Below are 16,759 nucleotides of genomic sequence, written 5' to 3'. Positions count from 1 at the left end.
CCACTGCAAAAGAACTACAGAAGCATGCACTGTTTTGTGTATCTAGCTTTACGAGGGTCCTGGGCAAGAGCCTTAACTGATGAGCCATCTTTTCAGCCTGACACCTGCTTTTGAGACTAAAATCTCCACTTGGAATTATGGAAAGTTGTCTTGAAGGAAAACAGAGAGTAGAGAAGGTTATTGAATATAAAATCAGATTTACTACTTCTCCTAAGCAGACTCTTTCTTGTCACCTCAGGTTGCTCCTGTCTGTGGATGGGACAGGACACAGACTGAGTCGTACCCGAAACATGAGGAAATAGCTTCTGCAGTGGCCCACCCTAGCTAGCCCTTTGTCTCCTCTCACCAGGTCTTTTTTTTTTTTTTTTTGTATTAAGACCCTATGGCAGGTGACATTTCTGTTTTATTTTAAAATATTTTTATTTATTTATTTGAGAGCGACAGACATAGAGAGAAAGACAGATAGAGGGAGAGAGAGAGAATGGGCGCGCCAGGGCCTCCAGCCACTGCAAACGAATTCCAGATGCGTGCGCCCCCTTGTGCATCTGGCTAACGTGGGTCCTGGGGAGTTGAGCCTCGAACCGGGGTCCTCAGGCTTCACAGGCAAGCACTTAACCACTAAGCCATCTCTCCAGCCCTTATTTTAGAATTAAATGTATATATAAATGTTACATATGTTATATGTAATACATGTTTTGATGGATTTTGTCAGTAGAAAACTAGATTATTCTGTTAGAGACCAAATCTTTTTTCAAATGTGCCCCGTGGTGCAAGAGTGAATATAGGAAGGGGTCAGAGTGGTACAAAGTTTGGAAACCATTGGCTTGGAGCCCAAAGTCCAGTGGGTCATGAATGCATGGGCCTGGCCTTATTCCTGCTGTCCCAGGTTGTCGGGACTACAAGCAGCCTGGCTTACTACCCTTTCCCCAATGAGGTGATTATGTGGGAGGCCTTCTCTGAAGCTCTTTTCTGTAAACCCACCTTCCCTGATCCTTTCTCCTATATAATAACACACACACAACACACATAAGTCCTAGCTCTTAATAAAGAGCAAACACCTACTTGGGGTTACCTCTTCAGAAAAGGGAGAGTGTGTCCCAGTTTCCCTTAGGTGAAAGCCCAGCTAGGTACTTAACCTCTTTTTTTATTTTTTGTGCATTTTTTAAAGTTTATTTATTTGAGAGTGACAGACAGAGAAAGAGGCAGAGAGAGAGAGAGAGAGAGAGAGAGAGAGAATGGGTGTGCCAGGGCCTTCAGCCACTGCAAACTCCAGACACGTGTGCCCCCTTGTGTATCTGGCTAACATGGGTCCTAGGGAATCGAGCCTTGAACCGGGGTCCTTAGGCTTCACAGGCAAGCGCTTAACCGCTAAGCCATCTCTCCAGCCCTAGGTACTTAACCTCTTCATCAAGGCAAAGAAAGAGACAGGGCTGGTGGTGAGCAGAGGAACTCCATTGCTCTGCCACAAGGTCACTGTAACTAGATAAGCCTACAGGGTTGGCTCAGACTACGGTGCAGTGTGCCTTGAATCTTGAGAAGCAACAAGGGTGGTGTTAACGACCTGTGAGCTTTCCCTCACTGTTCTAAGGCTCCAGAAAACCCGTATTGGCTGTGCCCCTGCTCCCTGCCACCCATCACAAGTCACAGCAGCTCAGTGGGCTGAGGTGACGGGCCCACTGCGACTCAGACCCACTGTCATGGAGGTTCTAAACAAACAGGAGAGATGACACTAAACATCAAACAAAGTGCGGGTTGCAGCTTCCATTGGTGTTGTAAATGGAAGTCCAGAGCACTGTGAGAACACTGAGCAGAGGGGTCTGACCCAGACAGCCTTTTCAAAGAAACGTCATATGAGGACCGACTGAAAAGGCAAGCCAGCACGTCTCACTTGGGCCTGAAAATCTCATGGGCACGTAGAGTGTAACTGCTCTGGGGACTGTCAGTGAGGAGGGGGAGCAGGGAGAGAGGAGGAAGAGAGAACACATCCTGAGCGGTGCCACTGTGGAGGGGAAGCTGTGAGGAGTTAATGTGAGGTCAACAAAAAGGTTCTCAACCATCAGTGCGAGACAAGAGCGTGTTTAATTTTTTTTTGCAAACAATGTGTCACTTACTCTTCATTGAAAGCCAATAAGTACAACTATTTTCCTCTTCATTTTATAATTAAGCAAACTAAGATACGGAGAGGGGATATAATTCTCTGAGGTTACATAATAGTGAGGCAGTAGAGCTAAGATTCAAACCCAGGTCACCTGGCTCTAAAGTGGATTTAGCTGGGTGTGGTGGCACACGCCTTTATTCCTAGCACCTGGGAGGCAGAGGTGGGATGATCGCTGTGAGCTCGAGGCCTTCCTTGAGATGACATAGTGAATTCCAGGTCAACCTGGGCTAGAGTGAGACCCTACCTTGAAAAAACAAAACAAAAAATAAAGTGGATTTATTTTTATTTTATTGAATTAAAAAAAAAAAAAACTTTTCTATTTGAGAGAGAAAGAGGCAAATTGAGAGTGAATGGGCATGTCGGCCTACAGCCACTGCAAATGAACTCCAGACACATGCGCCACCTTGTGCATCTGGCTTACATGGATACTGGGGAATGGAACCTAAGTCCTTAGGCTTCACCAGCAAGTACCTTTACCACTAAGCCATCTTTCCAGCCCTTATTTTTATTTATTTATTTTTAGCTTTTCGAGGTAGGGTCTCACACTAGCCAAGGCTGACCTAGAATTCAGTATATAGTCTCAGGGGTGGCCTTGAATTCATGGCAATCCACCTACCTCTGCCTCCTGAATGCTGTGATGAAAGGTGTGCGCCACCATGCCCGGCCTTATTTTATTTTATTTTTTAAATATGTATTTATCTATCTGACAGAAAGAGAAAGAGGCAGGTAGAGAGAACGGGTGCTCCAGGGCCTCTAGCCATTGCAAATGAACTTCAGGTGCATGCACCACTTTATGCATCTTCTTTACTTGGGTACTGGGGAATCAAACCTGGGTCCTCAGCCTTTTCAGACAAGCACCTTAACTGCTGAGCCATCTCTCCATCCCTACAGTAGATTTTTGTTGTTTTTTTGAGGTAGGGTCTCACTCTAACCCTGACTGACCTAGAATTCACTATGTAGTCTCCGGGTGGCCTTGAACTCTGCCTCCCAAGTGCTGGGATTAAAGGCGTGCACACCATGCCCGGCTCTAAAGTAGATATTTAATCATTGTTCTCTGCTAGAATGGAATGGGCATTCAAGCCCCAGGAAGGGTCTAGGAGTCACTTGGTGGAGGTGGGAGGACTCTTCATTCTATAGGATCTCATGTAGCCTGGAAAATGTTCTGTTTCCTCCTGTAGCACCATCAAAAAGGACACCTTTACTGCTCATCTGTTTGACATCTACAAGCAAGTCCTGAAAGAGGGCATTGCCCAGGTAACTATCTCTAGCCCCTGTCCTATCTGGAACCTGCCTCTCATCTCTGGTGGTTTGTTTTTGCTAGAAAAATTGGCCCCTGTCTTGGTATCATAGGAATCTGCCTTTGACTGGTCATCCTCACTGGATTTGCACATCCCAGTGACTGATCCTGGGATGCCTGGATTGATCCTGCTGGGTTTGAAATTAGTAGCTGGTGGTTTTTCTCCTTGTGTAGAGTGCATAGCACCTCTCTGCTCTGGGGCTAGACCTTCAAAGTCTGCCCCAGGGCAGATGTTTCAGCCTTCAGTTTTTCCTACAGACTGTGTTCCTGGGTCTGAACCGCTCAGACTATATGTTCCAGTGCAATGCAGATGGCTCCCAAGCCCTGAAGCAGATTGAGATCAACACCATCTCTGCCAGCTTTGGGGGCCTGGCTTCCCGGACTCCAGCTGTGCACCGGTAGGCTCCTTGAGCAGTTTTGGGCATATCTGTGAGGAAACAGTCCTTGACCATGGCTGCCTTCCTGGGGTGGTGTCATGTGCTCACCTACCTTCATCTTGCCCCTATAGGAATTCTCTCTCCACTTATAATCAGATCTTTCTTCCTTTTTTTTTTTTTTGATAGGGTCTCACTCTGTCTCAGGCTGACCTGGAATTCACTATGTACTCTCAGGATGGCCTCAAACTCTCAGCAATCCTCCTACCTCTGCCTCCCGAGTGCTGGGATTAAAGGCGTGTGCCACCATGCCCAGCATAATCAGATCTTGACATGGTATTATATATCAGGGAGAGGAGGGACCTCATGGCTTATTTAGCCATGCCCCTCCATTGCATAAGGTAGTGCTTCAGACAGAGAGGCCTATGGTAGGAAGGGCTGGACACATCTGAGGACCTGAGAGTGGTTCTGAACCAAGGCAGAGGTGAAGGTGAGAGCTTCCGTCTGGGGGCAACACCATAGTAGCAGCCTTCCTAGCCAACAGGAATGCTCCAGTTGCTATGATTTTGTAGCAGGATTCCAGATAGGGCCCCTTGGGACCCAAGGTAAAGGACTCCAGCTCACTTGGAGACTGATGTGGGTTGCAGTGGGGACACAGGGTCTTAGGGCTACTCTGGGCATAATCAGGGGCCAACGTGAGGGCCACCCAAAGTATAACAGTGCTCAGCTGATTATAGAAGTAATGTTCCATATGTATTTGTGAGATTGTGGGCAGAGGGGTCTTCCAGTCCATCCAGTTACTGAGCAGCCATCTCTCTTCCAACAGACATGTTCTCAATGTCCTGAGTAAGACCAAAGAAGCTGCCAAGATCCTCTCCAATAATCCCAGCAAAGGACTGGCCCTGGGGATTGCCAAAGCCTGGGAGCTCTATGGCTCAGCTAAGTAAGAACGAAAAAGTGGCCGCAGCATCCGGTTAGATTCAGTGCGCATGCCCTGGCAGCTGCTGCTTTGCTCATCTTCGTTAGGGAATGGAGGGATTTTTCTAGAAATAGAAACTTACGCTTCAAAGTGCCAAAATTATTTTAATGGCGTTTTGGGCTTCCTTCTAAAAATAAGAGATGCTGACTTTTTAATTTCACCTTTTCTTGGTGACTGGAGGTCATGGCGTTGACCACAGCGACTGCGTCGTGCTGTAGCGCAGTGGCGCCACCTAGGGTCAGAGAGGCCTGTGTGAGGCTGTGTGCCTGCTCGGTTCTCACCTGCCTTCTGCAGTGTCCTGTCGGCTTCCAGTACATCCTGCCTTTTCCTGCTGTCAGTGTGCTTGATTCGGAATCCTCCACCGCCATCCCCGGGCCTTCTGATTTACTGTGCTTTGGAAAAGTGGTGGTGTTTGGCTGTTACAGTTCCGTCTAAAATGTCTGAGAGCCTCTGATGAGAGTGACAGAATGGCCACGTCAGGGCCTCCAGCCACTGTAATCGAACTCCAGTTGCATGTGCCTTGTGTGTCTAGTTTACATGGTACCTGGAGAGTCAAAAATAGGTCCTTGGGCTTCACCAGCAAGCGCCTTAACCACTAAACTATCTCTCCAGCCTTTTTTTTATTTTTTTATTTTTTTATAGTTAGTTGTAAGCAGAGACAGACAGTAGAGAGACAGAGAGAATGGGCATGTCAAGGCTTCCAGCCATTGTAAACTAACTCCAGACGCATGTGCCACCACGTACATCTGGATTTTAGGTGGGAACTGGAGAATTGAACTTGAACTTGCATCATTAGGCTTTGTAGGCAAGTGTCTTAACTGCTGAGCCATCTCTCTAGCCCTTTTTCTTTATTTATGAGACAGGGAGAGGAGAGAGACAGACAGACAGAATGGGCATGCCCAGGCCTCAAGCCACTGCAGATGAACTCCAGATGCATGCACCACCATGTGTATCTGGCTTATGTAGCTTCTGGGGAGTCAAACTTGGGTCCTTAGGCTTTGCAAGCAAGCATTGTAACCGCTAAGCCATCTCTCAAGCCCTTGTTTTCTTTTTTCAAGGTAGGATCTCACTCTAGCCCAGCTGACCTGGAACTCATTTTGTAGTTCCAAGCTGGCCTTGAACACACAGTGATCCTCCTACCTCTGTCTCCCAAGTGCTGGGATTAAAGGCATGTGCTACCATATCTAGCCCTTGTTTTGTTTTTGAGATGGGGTCTTAAGATATAGCCCAAGGGCTAGAAGGCTTAGCAGTTAAGGTGCTTGCCTGTGAAGCCTATGGACCAGGATTTGATTCCCCAGTACCCATTTTAGCCAGATGCACATGGTGGCACATACATCTGGAGTTCGTTTGTCATGGTTTGAGGCCCTGATACACCAATTATCTCTCTCTAGCTGCCCTCTCAAATAAGTAAATAAAAATAAGATATTTTAAAATGATTAAAAACAGGGCTGGAGAGATGGCTTAGCGGTTAAGCACTTGCCTGTGAAGCCTAAGGACCCCAGTTTGAGGCTCGATTCCCCAGGACCCATGTTAGCCAGATGCACAAGGGGGCACACATGTTTGGAGTTCATATGCAGTGGCTGGAGGCCTTGGCTCGCCCATTCTCTCTCTCTCTCTCCCTCTTTCTCTCTCTGTTGCTCTCAAATAAATAAATAAAAATTTTAAAAAATGATTAAAAACAAAAGATATAACCAGGTAGGAGGATTGCCATGAGTTTGAGGCCATCCTGAGACTACACTGTGAATTCCAGATCAGCCTGGGCTAGACTGAAACCCTACCTTGAAAAACAAAACAAAACAAAAGATATAGCCCAAGCTGGCCTTGAACTCACAGTAGTCCTCTTGCTTCAGCCTCCCAAGTGCTAGATTTAAGTGTGCATCATTACATCTGGCTATAAAATTAGGATTTCAGTTTAGACAATCTCTTTCCAAACATAGAGCCTGTCATTAGAATAAGTAGAATAACAAAGGGGAATTTTTGGTATGCAAAATTGGGAGCTGTGATCTAATTGACATTTTATTTTATAAATGAGAACATTAGGGCTCAGGGACAGAACCTGAATGACTTGCCCAAGGACACCATAAATCACTGGCAGAGCCAGGGCTGGGGCTCAGGGGTCATCTTTCCCAGCCAGCGGCCAACAGCCAGCATGTTGTTGCCACTTGACTTTGCTTACCTGGCAACTTTCTGAGTCCTGCTCAGTTCAGAGTGCTCAGAACTGAAGGAAGTAGAAGGTCGAATATGTTTAATGGGTAAGTGGAAAGCTGACCTACTTATCCAGGGCGTACAATCCCATTTTAACCTACTGCCTCCAGCCTTCCTCCTCTGCCTCTTGGAGGAGAGCCTTCTCAGGCCAGGTGCCACCCTCTCATATGCACCTCCCCATGACCAGGGAAGCTCAGGCTAGAAAATGAAGAGCTAGGTCTTCAGCTCTGAGGACAAGAGGAGCTCTGCTTCCAGGTTGTTTGGCAGGGGCCCAGCTCGAAGTTGAAGCTCAGCTTAAATTCCACATCTGACCTCATGGGGCTTCAGACAGGCTGAGAGAGTATTTATTTGGCCAAGTTGAAAGAAGTCAGGCAAACAATGTATAGGCCCAAAGGTTAAGGTCAGAAGAGGCAGAAACAGATGAGGCCAAAGACAGAAAGTCAGAAATCTATACCTACCATCCTAAGCCAAAGTCTGGGCTTCCACGTGTCTTAGCAGGAGGCTAACAGGCACAAAACAGTAGAGCTGTCGCAGAAAGGGAGTTTGGCACTGCTAAGCACTGGCATTCTGAGGTGACTGGAGGCAGGAGGGGCTTGGCTCTGTGTGGGACATTGAAGCTAGCTTTACTGGCAGCTGACCGTTCTTTCTCGGCATCTTCAGGCTCCTGCTTCTTTAGAAAAACCCATGGACAGAACAGGTCTGCCCTAGTGATTCCTTAATAATGTGAGACCAAATGTGGCCCTGCGGACATCACAGAAATGCTGAACGGTCTCAAGAGATCATGCCTTATTTGTAGTTGCTCTGTAGGGTTCCATTTAGCCCTTCTATTTCTTTTTCATGTAAGAACCAGTTTTGTGCTATATCTTTTACAATCTGGTAACAGTCACTAAGCCCAGTATTGTTCCTTTACAAAATATTCCTTGGGGTTCCCACCTTTATTCATCCGGACAGGTTTTTGAATCATTCATTTTTTTTTTTTAAGAGAGAGAGAGAATTGGTGTGCCAAGGCCTCAGCCCCTGAAATTGAACTCCAGAAATTTGCGCCACCTAGTGGGCATGTGCAATCCTGCACTTGCCTCACCTTTGTGCATCTGGCTTACGTGGGATCTGGAGAGTCAAACATGGGTCCTTAGTCTTCACAGGCAAGTGCCTTAACCACTAAGCCATCTCTGCAGCCCTGAGTCATTAATTTTTCTTTTCTGTTTTTTTTTTTTTCAGTTTTTTGAGGTAGGGTCATATGATTCCTCTTCCCACCTGTATTCCCCTGAGGGCCCTCAGTGGTGTTATGAATGTACCACTTCTTGATGTTTCCAGGTAGGGTCTCACTCTAACCCAGGCTAACCCAGAATTCACTATGTAGTCTCAGGGTGGCCTCGAACTCAGGGCAATCCTCCTACCTCTGCCTCCCCATTGCTGGGACTAATGGTGTACGCCACCACACCTGGCTTTAAAATATATTTTTATTTAATTATTTGCAAGCAGCAAGAAACAGAGAGAGAATGGTTGTACCATGGCCTCTAGTCTCTGCAAATGAACTCCAGATGCATGTGCCACTTTGTACATCTGGCTTTACGTGGATACTGGAGAATTGAACCTGGGTTGTTTGGCTTGCAGGTAAGTGCTTTAACTGCTGAGCCATTTCTCCAGCACCCTGTTGTTTTTCAGAGAGGCAGAGTGAGTGAGTGAGTATGTATGAGTGTATTAGAGCCTTCTGCCACTGCAAATGAACTCCAGACACATGTATCACTTTGTGCATCTGGCCTTACGTGGGTCCTGGGATCACAGGCCTGTATCACCAGGCCCAGTTGGGAAGCTGTGTTCTTCTTCTTATTTCTGAAAGTGGGAGGAGGGATGAGCTCTGTAGCAGCCTGTGGCCACCTATGCTCTTTCTCCAGTGCCGTGGTATTATTGATTGCTCAAGAGAAAGAAAGAAACATATTTGACCAGCGTGCCATAGAGAATGAGCTACTGGGCAGGTAAGTGAACGGAGAGACCCTCAGGTATTGCCCCAAGGGGGATGGCCATTCAGAATATAGCACCCACTACCTCTGACTCCCCTCCATCTTTCCCAGAAATATCCATGTGATCCGGAAAAGATTTGAAGACGTCTCTGAAAAGGGGTCTCTAGACCAAGACCGAAGGCTGTTTATGTAAGCACCCCAAGGAGCCACTAGACTGCTGCATAATGAACCTCTCCTGAGGCTGCTTTCACGAAATGAGCTTTCCTTCTGGGAAATGGGATGGCTTGTTTTCTTCTCTCCTGGTTTCTTAAATATCTCATCCTCCCTAGAAATTATGGAGAAGGCTAGCCAAGGTCCGATTCCAAAGGGCTTTATCAGTGCCCTGATATTCCAGTTGAGGGAATTATCCTTAAAGATAACCTTGGCGTTCATATGTCCCTGAGGACCCAGGAGTTTTTTTTCCCCCCTCTTGGTGGCTGGAAGCTGGCCTGGGCAGTCAATCAGGGAGGTAGGTCCATTCAGTGATCTGATTGATAGAGCTCTGGCCTGTCTTTTTTTTTTTTTTTGGTTTTCTGAGGTAGGGTCTCACTGTATCCCAGGCTGACCTGGAATTCACTATGTAGTCCCAGGGTGGCCTTGAACTCACTGCAATCTTCCTGCCTCTGCCTCCCAAGTGGTGGGATTAAAGGTGTGCACCACCACACCCGGCTGTGGCCTGTCTTCTAAGTCAGGTTGACCCTTCCTTCCAGGGACCATCACACTGTAGATTGTGTGCCATATATTTTGGTGGTATAGTAGCTTATGTGGTAAGACATGGTAGTTTGTGACTGTTAAAGTCAAGACCCTTGCTGGACATGGAGGTGCACAGCTGTAATCCAAACACTTGTGTGGTAAAGGCAGGAGGATCAGGAGTTCAAGGTTATCGTCTAGCACATACTGAGGTCAAGGCCAGCCTGGACTGCATGAGACCCTGTCTCAAAAGATAAAGAGCAATACCAAAACAGTAAAGAAACTCCATGGTTTCACAACACTACTGACAGTATTTCCAAATGTGCTATTATCATAACAAAACAAAGTAGCTAGCTTATTTTCCAGATAAACTAGATAATATCACATAGGTCAGAGAAAGGGGGAAAGTTTGAAATAACAGTCTTTATCTTAGTCTCATGTTTTTGTATGTCTTGCTCCCACCACTATATCTATATCTATCTATCTATATATAATCTTAGTCTGGTTTTAGTTCAAGCAGTAAAAATCAAATTCTGTTTTGCTAAGCATAGTAACATGATCGTTTTGCTCAGTAGTTTTGAGTTCACGTGTATTTTAATTTTCCCTAAGTCCATCTTGTTCCCCTGCAGTCTTCTTAAAATGACTCCCGATCTGGACAGTTCTAGAGCATTGTTCGCTGCACACCGCTGGTGTTTCCAGTAGAAATATTGCTAGTGTGAATTTCTACTTTCACAGATTTCCAGTACAGACCTGTCCAGTTCTCCCTGTGAACTGACTGGCTTTCTTTTTTAAAAAATATTTTATATATTTAATTTTGAGAGAGAGAGAGTATGGGTATGCCAGGGCTTCCTGCCACCACAAATGAACTCCAGATACATGCACACTAGCTTTATGTAGGCACTGGGGGATTGAACTCTGGCTTTGAGACTCTGCAAACAAGTACCTTTAACTGCTGAGCCATCTTTCCAGCTCTTACTGATTTTCAAAAAAGCCAAATGTATTTTAAGAGATTCAACCATCAGGTGTGGTGGCACATGCCTTTAATCCCAGCACTCTGGAGGCAGAGGTAGGAGGATCACTGTGAGTTCAAGGCCACCCTGGGACTATATAGTGAATTCCAGGTCAGCCTGGGCTAGAGTGAGACCCTACTTCGAAAAACCAAACACCAAAAAAGTTAAAAAAAAAAAAAAAAAGACAAATGTATTTTAAGAGAATCAACCAGTGCATTTATCAGGTGTAATTCAACTCAGAAGCTGTTTTCATCCTATGTTCCAGGGATGGCCAGGAAGTTGCTGTAGTTTATTTCCGGGATGGCTACATGCCGAGTCAGTATAATCTACAGGTTGGTATTTTCTGTTAGATCATTCTTTGCCTCCAGGGACCCACCAGTGCTCCACAGAAACGCAACCCAGCCATCACAACAGCTAGGTTTTTCTCTGGGTCTAGCTTCAGTTCCTTCTCAGGGAGTGTTGCTGGAAACTCTTTTCCTCCTGCAAGCTTTGTGGTACCTCTCACTCTACAAACACAGTCAGCTAGACCCAATTCCTCAGGAATCCATTTACATTTTCCAGAGATGTGCCCAGAGGAAAATCAGCATTTGCTAATTTCTGTAGTGTAATTTTTTTTAAACTTTTTTTTGTTGTTGTCTATTCTTATTTATTTGAGTGGGACAGAGAGAGAAAGAGGCAGAGAGAGAGAGAGAGAGAGAGAGAGAGAGAGAGAGAGAATGGACATGCCAGGGCTTCCAGCCACTGAAAACAAACTCCAGACGTATGCGCCCCCTTGTGCATCTGGCTAACGTGGGTCCTGGGGAATAGAGCCTCAAACCGGGGTCCTTAGGATTCATAGGCAAGCGCTTAACCACTAAGCCATCTCTCCAGCCCCCTGTGGTGTAATTTTTGACCTACCCAACTTAATATTTCTGAACAGAGATGGGTGCAAACCAGTTCTTACTAGCTGATGCAAGCAAGTTCAAGCACACCACTACTTATTCCCTCCCTACCTCCCTCTTGCTTTTTTGGTTGTGTGTGTTTATTTTTATTTTTATTTTTATTGTTTTAGTTTTTTGGAGGTAGGGTTTTACTCTAACTCAGGCTGACCTGGAATTCACTATGTAATCTCAGGGTGGCCTCGAACTCATGGCAATTCTCCTACCTGTGCCTCCCGAATGCTGGGATTGAAGGTGTGCACCATCATGCCTGGCTGTGTTTTGTTTTTGAGACAGGGTCTTATTCTGTAGTCTAGGCTAGCAAGAACTCCCTGTAGCCCAGAATGGCCTCAAACTCATGACAGTCCTTCTACCTCAGCGCTGGAGTGTGAGAATCACAGGTTTGAGCCATCATGCCCAGCTTCACTGACCTCTTTTTTTTATTTTCAAATTTTCATTAACAACTTCCATGATTATAAAAAATATCCCATGGTAATACCTTCCCTCCCCCTACTTTCCCCTCTGAAACTCCATTCTCCATCATACCCCTCCCCATCTCAATCAGTCTCTCTTTTATTTTGATGTCATGATCTTTTCCTCCTCTTATGATGGTCTTGTGTAGGTAGTGCACTGACCTCTTTTTTGTTGTCGTTTTGTTTTTTGAGGTAGGGTCTCACTCTAGCCCAGGTTGACCTGGAATTCACTATGGAGTTTCAGGGTGGCCTTGAACTCACAGTGATCCTCCTACCTCTGCCTCCCGAGTGCTGGGATTAAAGGTGTGCGCCACCACGCCCAGCCAGGTTTTTCTTTCCTTCTTTGTCTGGTTGTAGTTCATTCATGTTCATGACAACATTGATGGTATCAACTCATCTTGCTATCTTACCATATGCTTTCAAAGTTATTTTTCATATCACTATTTCATTTAACTTTTTTTTTTTTTTTTTTTTTGGTTTTTCAAGGTAGGGTCTCTCTTGAACCCATGCTGACCTGGAATTCACCCTGCAGCTTCAGGGTGGCCTTGAATTCACAATGATCCTCCTATCTCTGCCTCCCGAGTGCTGGGATTAATGGCGAGTGCTGTGATTAATGGCGTGCATCACCATGCCCGGCTTCTTTCTTTTAAAAAATATTCGATTTACTTATCTTTTAAAAAATTATTTTATTTATTTGCAAGCAGAGAGAGATTGAGAGAAGAGAGACAATGGGCATGCCAGGATCTCCAGCCACTGCAAACGAACTCGAAACACATAAGCCCCCTTGTGCATTTGGCTTACATGCATGGGTACTGGGGAATTGAACTGGGGTTCTTTGGCTTCGCAGGCAAGCCCCTTAACTGCTTAGCCATCCCTCCAGCCTGATTTACTTATTTTTAAGAGAGAGAAAGTGAGTATAGGCATGCCAGGACTTCCTGCTTCTGCAAATGAATTTCAGATGCATGCACTACTTTGTGTATTTGGCTTTATGTGGTTACCGGGGAGTTGAACTCTAGGCCAACAAGACTCTGTAAGCAAGTGCCTTTAACTGCTGAGCCATCTCTCAAGTCCTTAAAAAAATGTTTTTATTGAGCTGGAGGGATGGCTTAGCAGTTAAGGTGCTTGCCTGCAAAGCCAGAGGACCCAGGTTCGATTCCCAGGACCCACGTAAGCCAGACACAAAAGGGGGCACATGCATCTGGGGTTCGTTTGCAGTGGCTGCAGGCCCTGGTATGTCCATTCTCTCTCTCTCTCTCCCTCCCCCTCTTTCTCTGTCAAATAAACAAATAAAATAGTTTTTATTTATTTCTGGGGTAGAGAGAAAGGGTACACTAGTGTATCCTCCCTCTGCAAACTTAAGAAGTATGTTCCCCTGTGTACATCTGACTTTACCTGAGTATTGGGAAGTCAACCTTGAGCTTTTGAGGCTTTGCAAGGAAGCACTTACAAAACCACCGAACTATTTATCTCCCCAGTCCAGAAGCCCTGTTTTATCTTGGGATTAAGAAGGAAATAAATCAGGTGTGGTGGCACACGCCTTTAATCCCAGCACTAGAGTGAGACTCTACCTTGAAAAATCAAAATCACAAAGGAAATAACTTTGGAAATACCGTGGGCAGAAGCTGGGAGTGGTGAGGCTCACTGTGCCTCTGTTTGACCACAGGCATGTTTCCTACCCTGTGTCTCAGGGTTTTTTTTTGTTTGTTTGTTTATTTGTTTTGTTGGGGTTTTGTTTTTGTTTTTGTTTTCGGTTTTCATTTTTCGAGGTATTAGAGGTAGGGTCTCATTCTAGCTCATGCAGACCTGGAATTAACTCTGTCATCTCAGTGTGGCCTTGAACTCATGGCGATCCTCCTCTTTTGCCTCCCTAGTGCTGGGATTATAGGCGTGCACCACCACGTCCTGCTGTATCTCAGTTTTTAAAAATTATTTATTTTTTTATTTATTTGGGAGCAACAGAGAGAGAAAGAGGGGGAGACAGAGAGAGAGAGAGAGAGAGAGAGAGAGAGAGAGAGAGAGAGAGAGAATGAATGGGCGCACCAGGGCCTCCAGCCACTGCAAACGAACTCCAGACGCGTGCATCCCCTTGTGCATCTGGCTAACGTGGGTACTGGGGAATCGAGCCTTGAACCGGGGTCCTTAGGCTTCACAGGCAAGCGCTTAACCGCTAAGCCATCTCTCCAGCCCTGTATCTCAGTTTTTAAAAGTGGGAGCTGCATTTGAAAATTAAGAGACCTCTTTCCAGATTTACAGTTCATTTCATGTTCTCTGAGGAGTGACTGCAGACTGCAGCACTAAGAAGACCCTTTTGTTAGATAAGTGATTAGCAGTACTGGAAACTTGCTGAGCGCCTAGAGAAGAGAGATTGTCTACTGAGAAAATGGATCGAAGTTTCAAGACAGGCAGTTGGGGGAACAGGTCAAGGAAACTGTAAAGAGGAGAGAGTGAGCTAACAAGGAAGAAAAGTGGTGTCTTTAAGGAGGTTGAAACATTTACAGGAAACAGCTCAAGGTTTACAAGACTATGACTCTGGCAAGTCTTAATGTGTTGTTTTTTTAAACTTCCTTCTTTTTTTTTTTTTTTTTTAATTTGTTTTTCAAGGTAGGGTTTTGCTCTGGCCCAGGCTGACCTGGAATTCACTATGTATTTTTAGGCTGGCCTCGAACTCACAGGGATTCTCCAACCTCTGCCTTCTGAGTGCTGGGATTAAAGGCATGAGCCACTACACGTGGCTTTATTTTTGCTGTTTTTAACTTTAATTTATTTAATTAATTAATTTATTTATTTTTATTAACTTCCATGATTATAAAAAATACCCCATGGTAACACCCTCCCTCCCCCACTTACCCCTTTGAAACTCCATTCTCCATGATACCTCCTCCCCATTTCAATCAGTCTCTCTCTCTCATTTTTTTTTTTTTTTTTTTTTTGGCATGTTGAAGTACTTTATTAAGACATCTAATGTGAAATGACTGGTTGTCAGGCTGGGCACACGAGATCTTCCACGGAGCCTGTGCACCATTGGGCTGGGCGCCCGGAGAAGCCCACACCACGCTGTCTGCAGGCCCCTGCTTGCTCCCTGTCTCTCAGTTGCTCAAGGAGGAGGAAGCGGCAGAATGTGGTCTCCGACAGAGCACCGCGCCTAGCGGCTTACAGCACCCAACCCTGTCGTTTGACCAGTCTGCAGTTCAGAAGTCGGCCACAGGCCTCCTGCAGCTGGTGGCAGCGGTGGTGGGACTGTGTTTCTTTCCAGAGGCTCTGTCAGTCAGTCTCTTTTTTATTTTGATGTCATGATCTTTTCCTCCTCTTTTTTTTTTTAACTTTATTTTATTTTATTTTTTATTTTATTTATTTATTTATTTGAGAGCGACAGACACAGAGAGAAAGACAGATAGAGGGAGAGAGAGAGAATGGGCGCGCCAGGGCTTCCAGCCTCTGCAAACGAACTCCAGACGCATGCGCCCCCTTGTGCATCTGGCTAACGTGGGACCTGGGGAACCGAGCCTCGAACCGGGGTCCTTAGGCTTCACAGGCAAGCGCTTAACCGCTACGCCATCTCTCCAGCCCTCTTTTCCTCCTCTTATGATGGTCTTGTGCAGGTAGTGTCAGGCACTCTGAGGCCATGGACATCCAGGCCATTTTGTGTCTGGAGGGAGCATGTTGTATGGAGTCCTGCCCTTCCTTTGGCTCTTACATTCTTTCCACCACCTCTTCCGCATTAGACCCTGAGCCTTGGAAGGTATGATAGAGATATTTCAGCACTGAGCACTGCGGTCATTTCTTTCCATCACCATGATACCTTCTGAGTCGTCCCAAGGTCACTTCCATCTGAAAAAGAGATGATTCTCTACCCAAAGTGAGAGTAGCATTAATATAAGGGTGTGAACATTAACAGAAGTGCTTACTGGGCAGCTTGATAAGCATAGTATATACATTTAGCTACAGACAGAGATAGAAAGAGGGAGTGGGAGAGAATGGGCGCCCCAGGGTCTCCTGCCACTGCAAATGAACTCCAGACATGTGCACCCCCTTGTGCATCTGGCTAACGGGTCCTAGGGAATCAAGCCTCGAACTGGGGTCCTTAGGCTTCACAGGCAAGCGCCTAACCACTAAGCTGTCTTTCCAGCCCTACTTTTTACAGTTTTTATGTATGTACAAAATGTATTTTGATCATAGTTGTCTTACCTCCCTCTGTCTTTCCCCTACCCTCCTATTCCTTTCTCTGCCCCTTCTTCCCTTCAACTAATCCCTCTACTATTTTTTAAATTTAACATTTATTTTATTATATGTAATAACAGGTTATATATTTTTAAAAATTTATTTATTTATTTGGCAGAGAAAGAGGGAGAGAGAGAAAGAATGGGTGCGCCAGGGCCTCCAGCAACTGCAAACGAAACTCCAGATACATGTGTTCCCCTTGTGCCTCTCTAACGTGGGTACTGGGGGATTGAACTTGGGTCCTTTGGCTTTGCAGGCAAACGCCTTAACAGCTAAGCCATCCCTCCAGCCCTAGGTTATACTCTTTTATCCCCTGTCCCAGCTCCCATTACCCTGTAGTCTTTTGTTTTAAGTTTTGCTTTCCTTGCTTCTGACTGATGTATGGAGTATTTCTCTGGGCTTATCTCATGTTCTGAGCACCTGTAACTCTGCTCAGGA

General features: G+C 45.7%; 1 protein-coding gene across 1 annotated transcript in view; it reads left to right on the top strand.

Annotated features, from left to right (window-relative positions):
* Positions 1–16,759, top strand: part of Gss (glutathione synthetase) — a 42,403-nt gene that overhangs the window by 17,585 nt on the left and 8,059 nt on the right. Inside the window, exons 4-9 of the mRNA XM_045156177.1 lie at positions 3,337–3,412; positions 3,714–3,853; positions 4,656–4,772; positions 8,909–8,989; positions 9,086–9,163; positions 10,979–11,045. Of these exons, the coding sequence (XP_045012112.1) occupies positions 3,337–3,412; positions 3,714–3,853; positions 4,656–4,772; positions 8,909–8,989; positions 9,086–9,163; positions 10,979–11,045 (559 nt within the window). The remainder of the gene's footprint in view (positions 1–3,336; positions 3,413–3,713; positions 3,854–4,655; positions 4,773–8,908; positions 8,990–9,085; positions 9,164–10,978; positions 11,046–16,759) is intronic.

The sequence above is a fragment of the Jaculus jaculus genome, chromosome 8 (assembly GCF_020740685.1).
Source record: "Jaculus jaculus isolate mJacJac1 chromosome 8, mJacJac1.mat.Y.cur, whole genome shotgun sequence".
Classification (NCBI taxonomy): domain Eukaryota; kingdom Metazoa; phylum Chordata; class Mammalia; order Rodentia; family Dipodidae; genus Jaculus; species Jaculus jaculus.
This window is presented reverse-complemented; position numbering and strand designations above follow the sequence as displayed.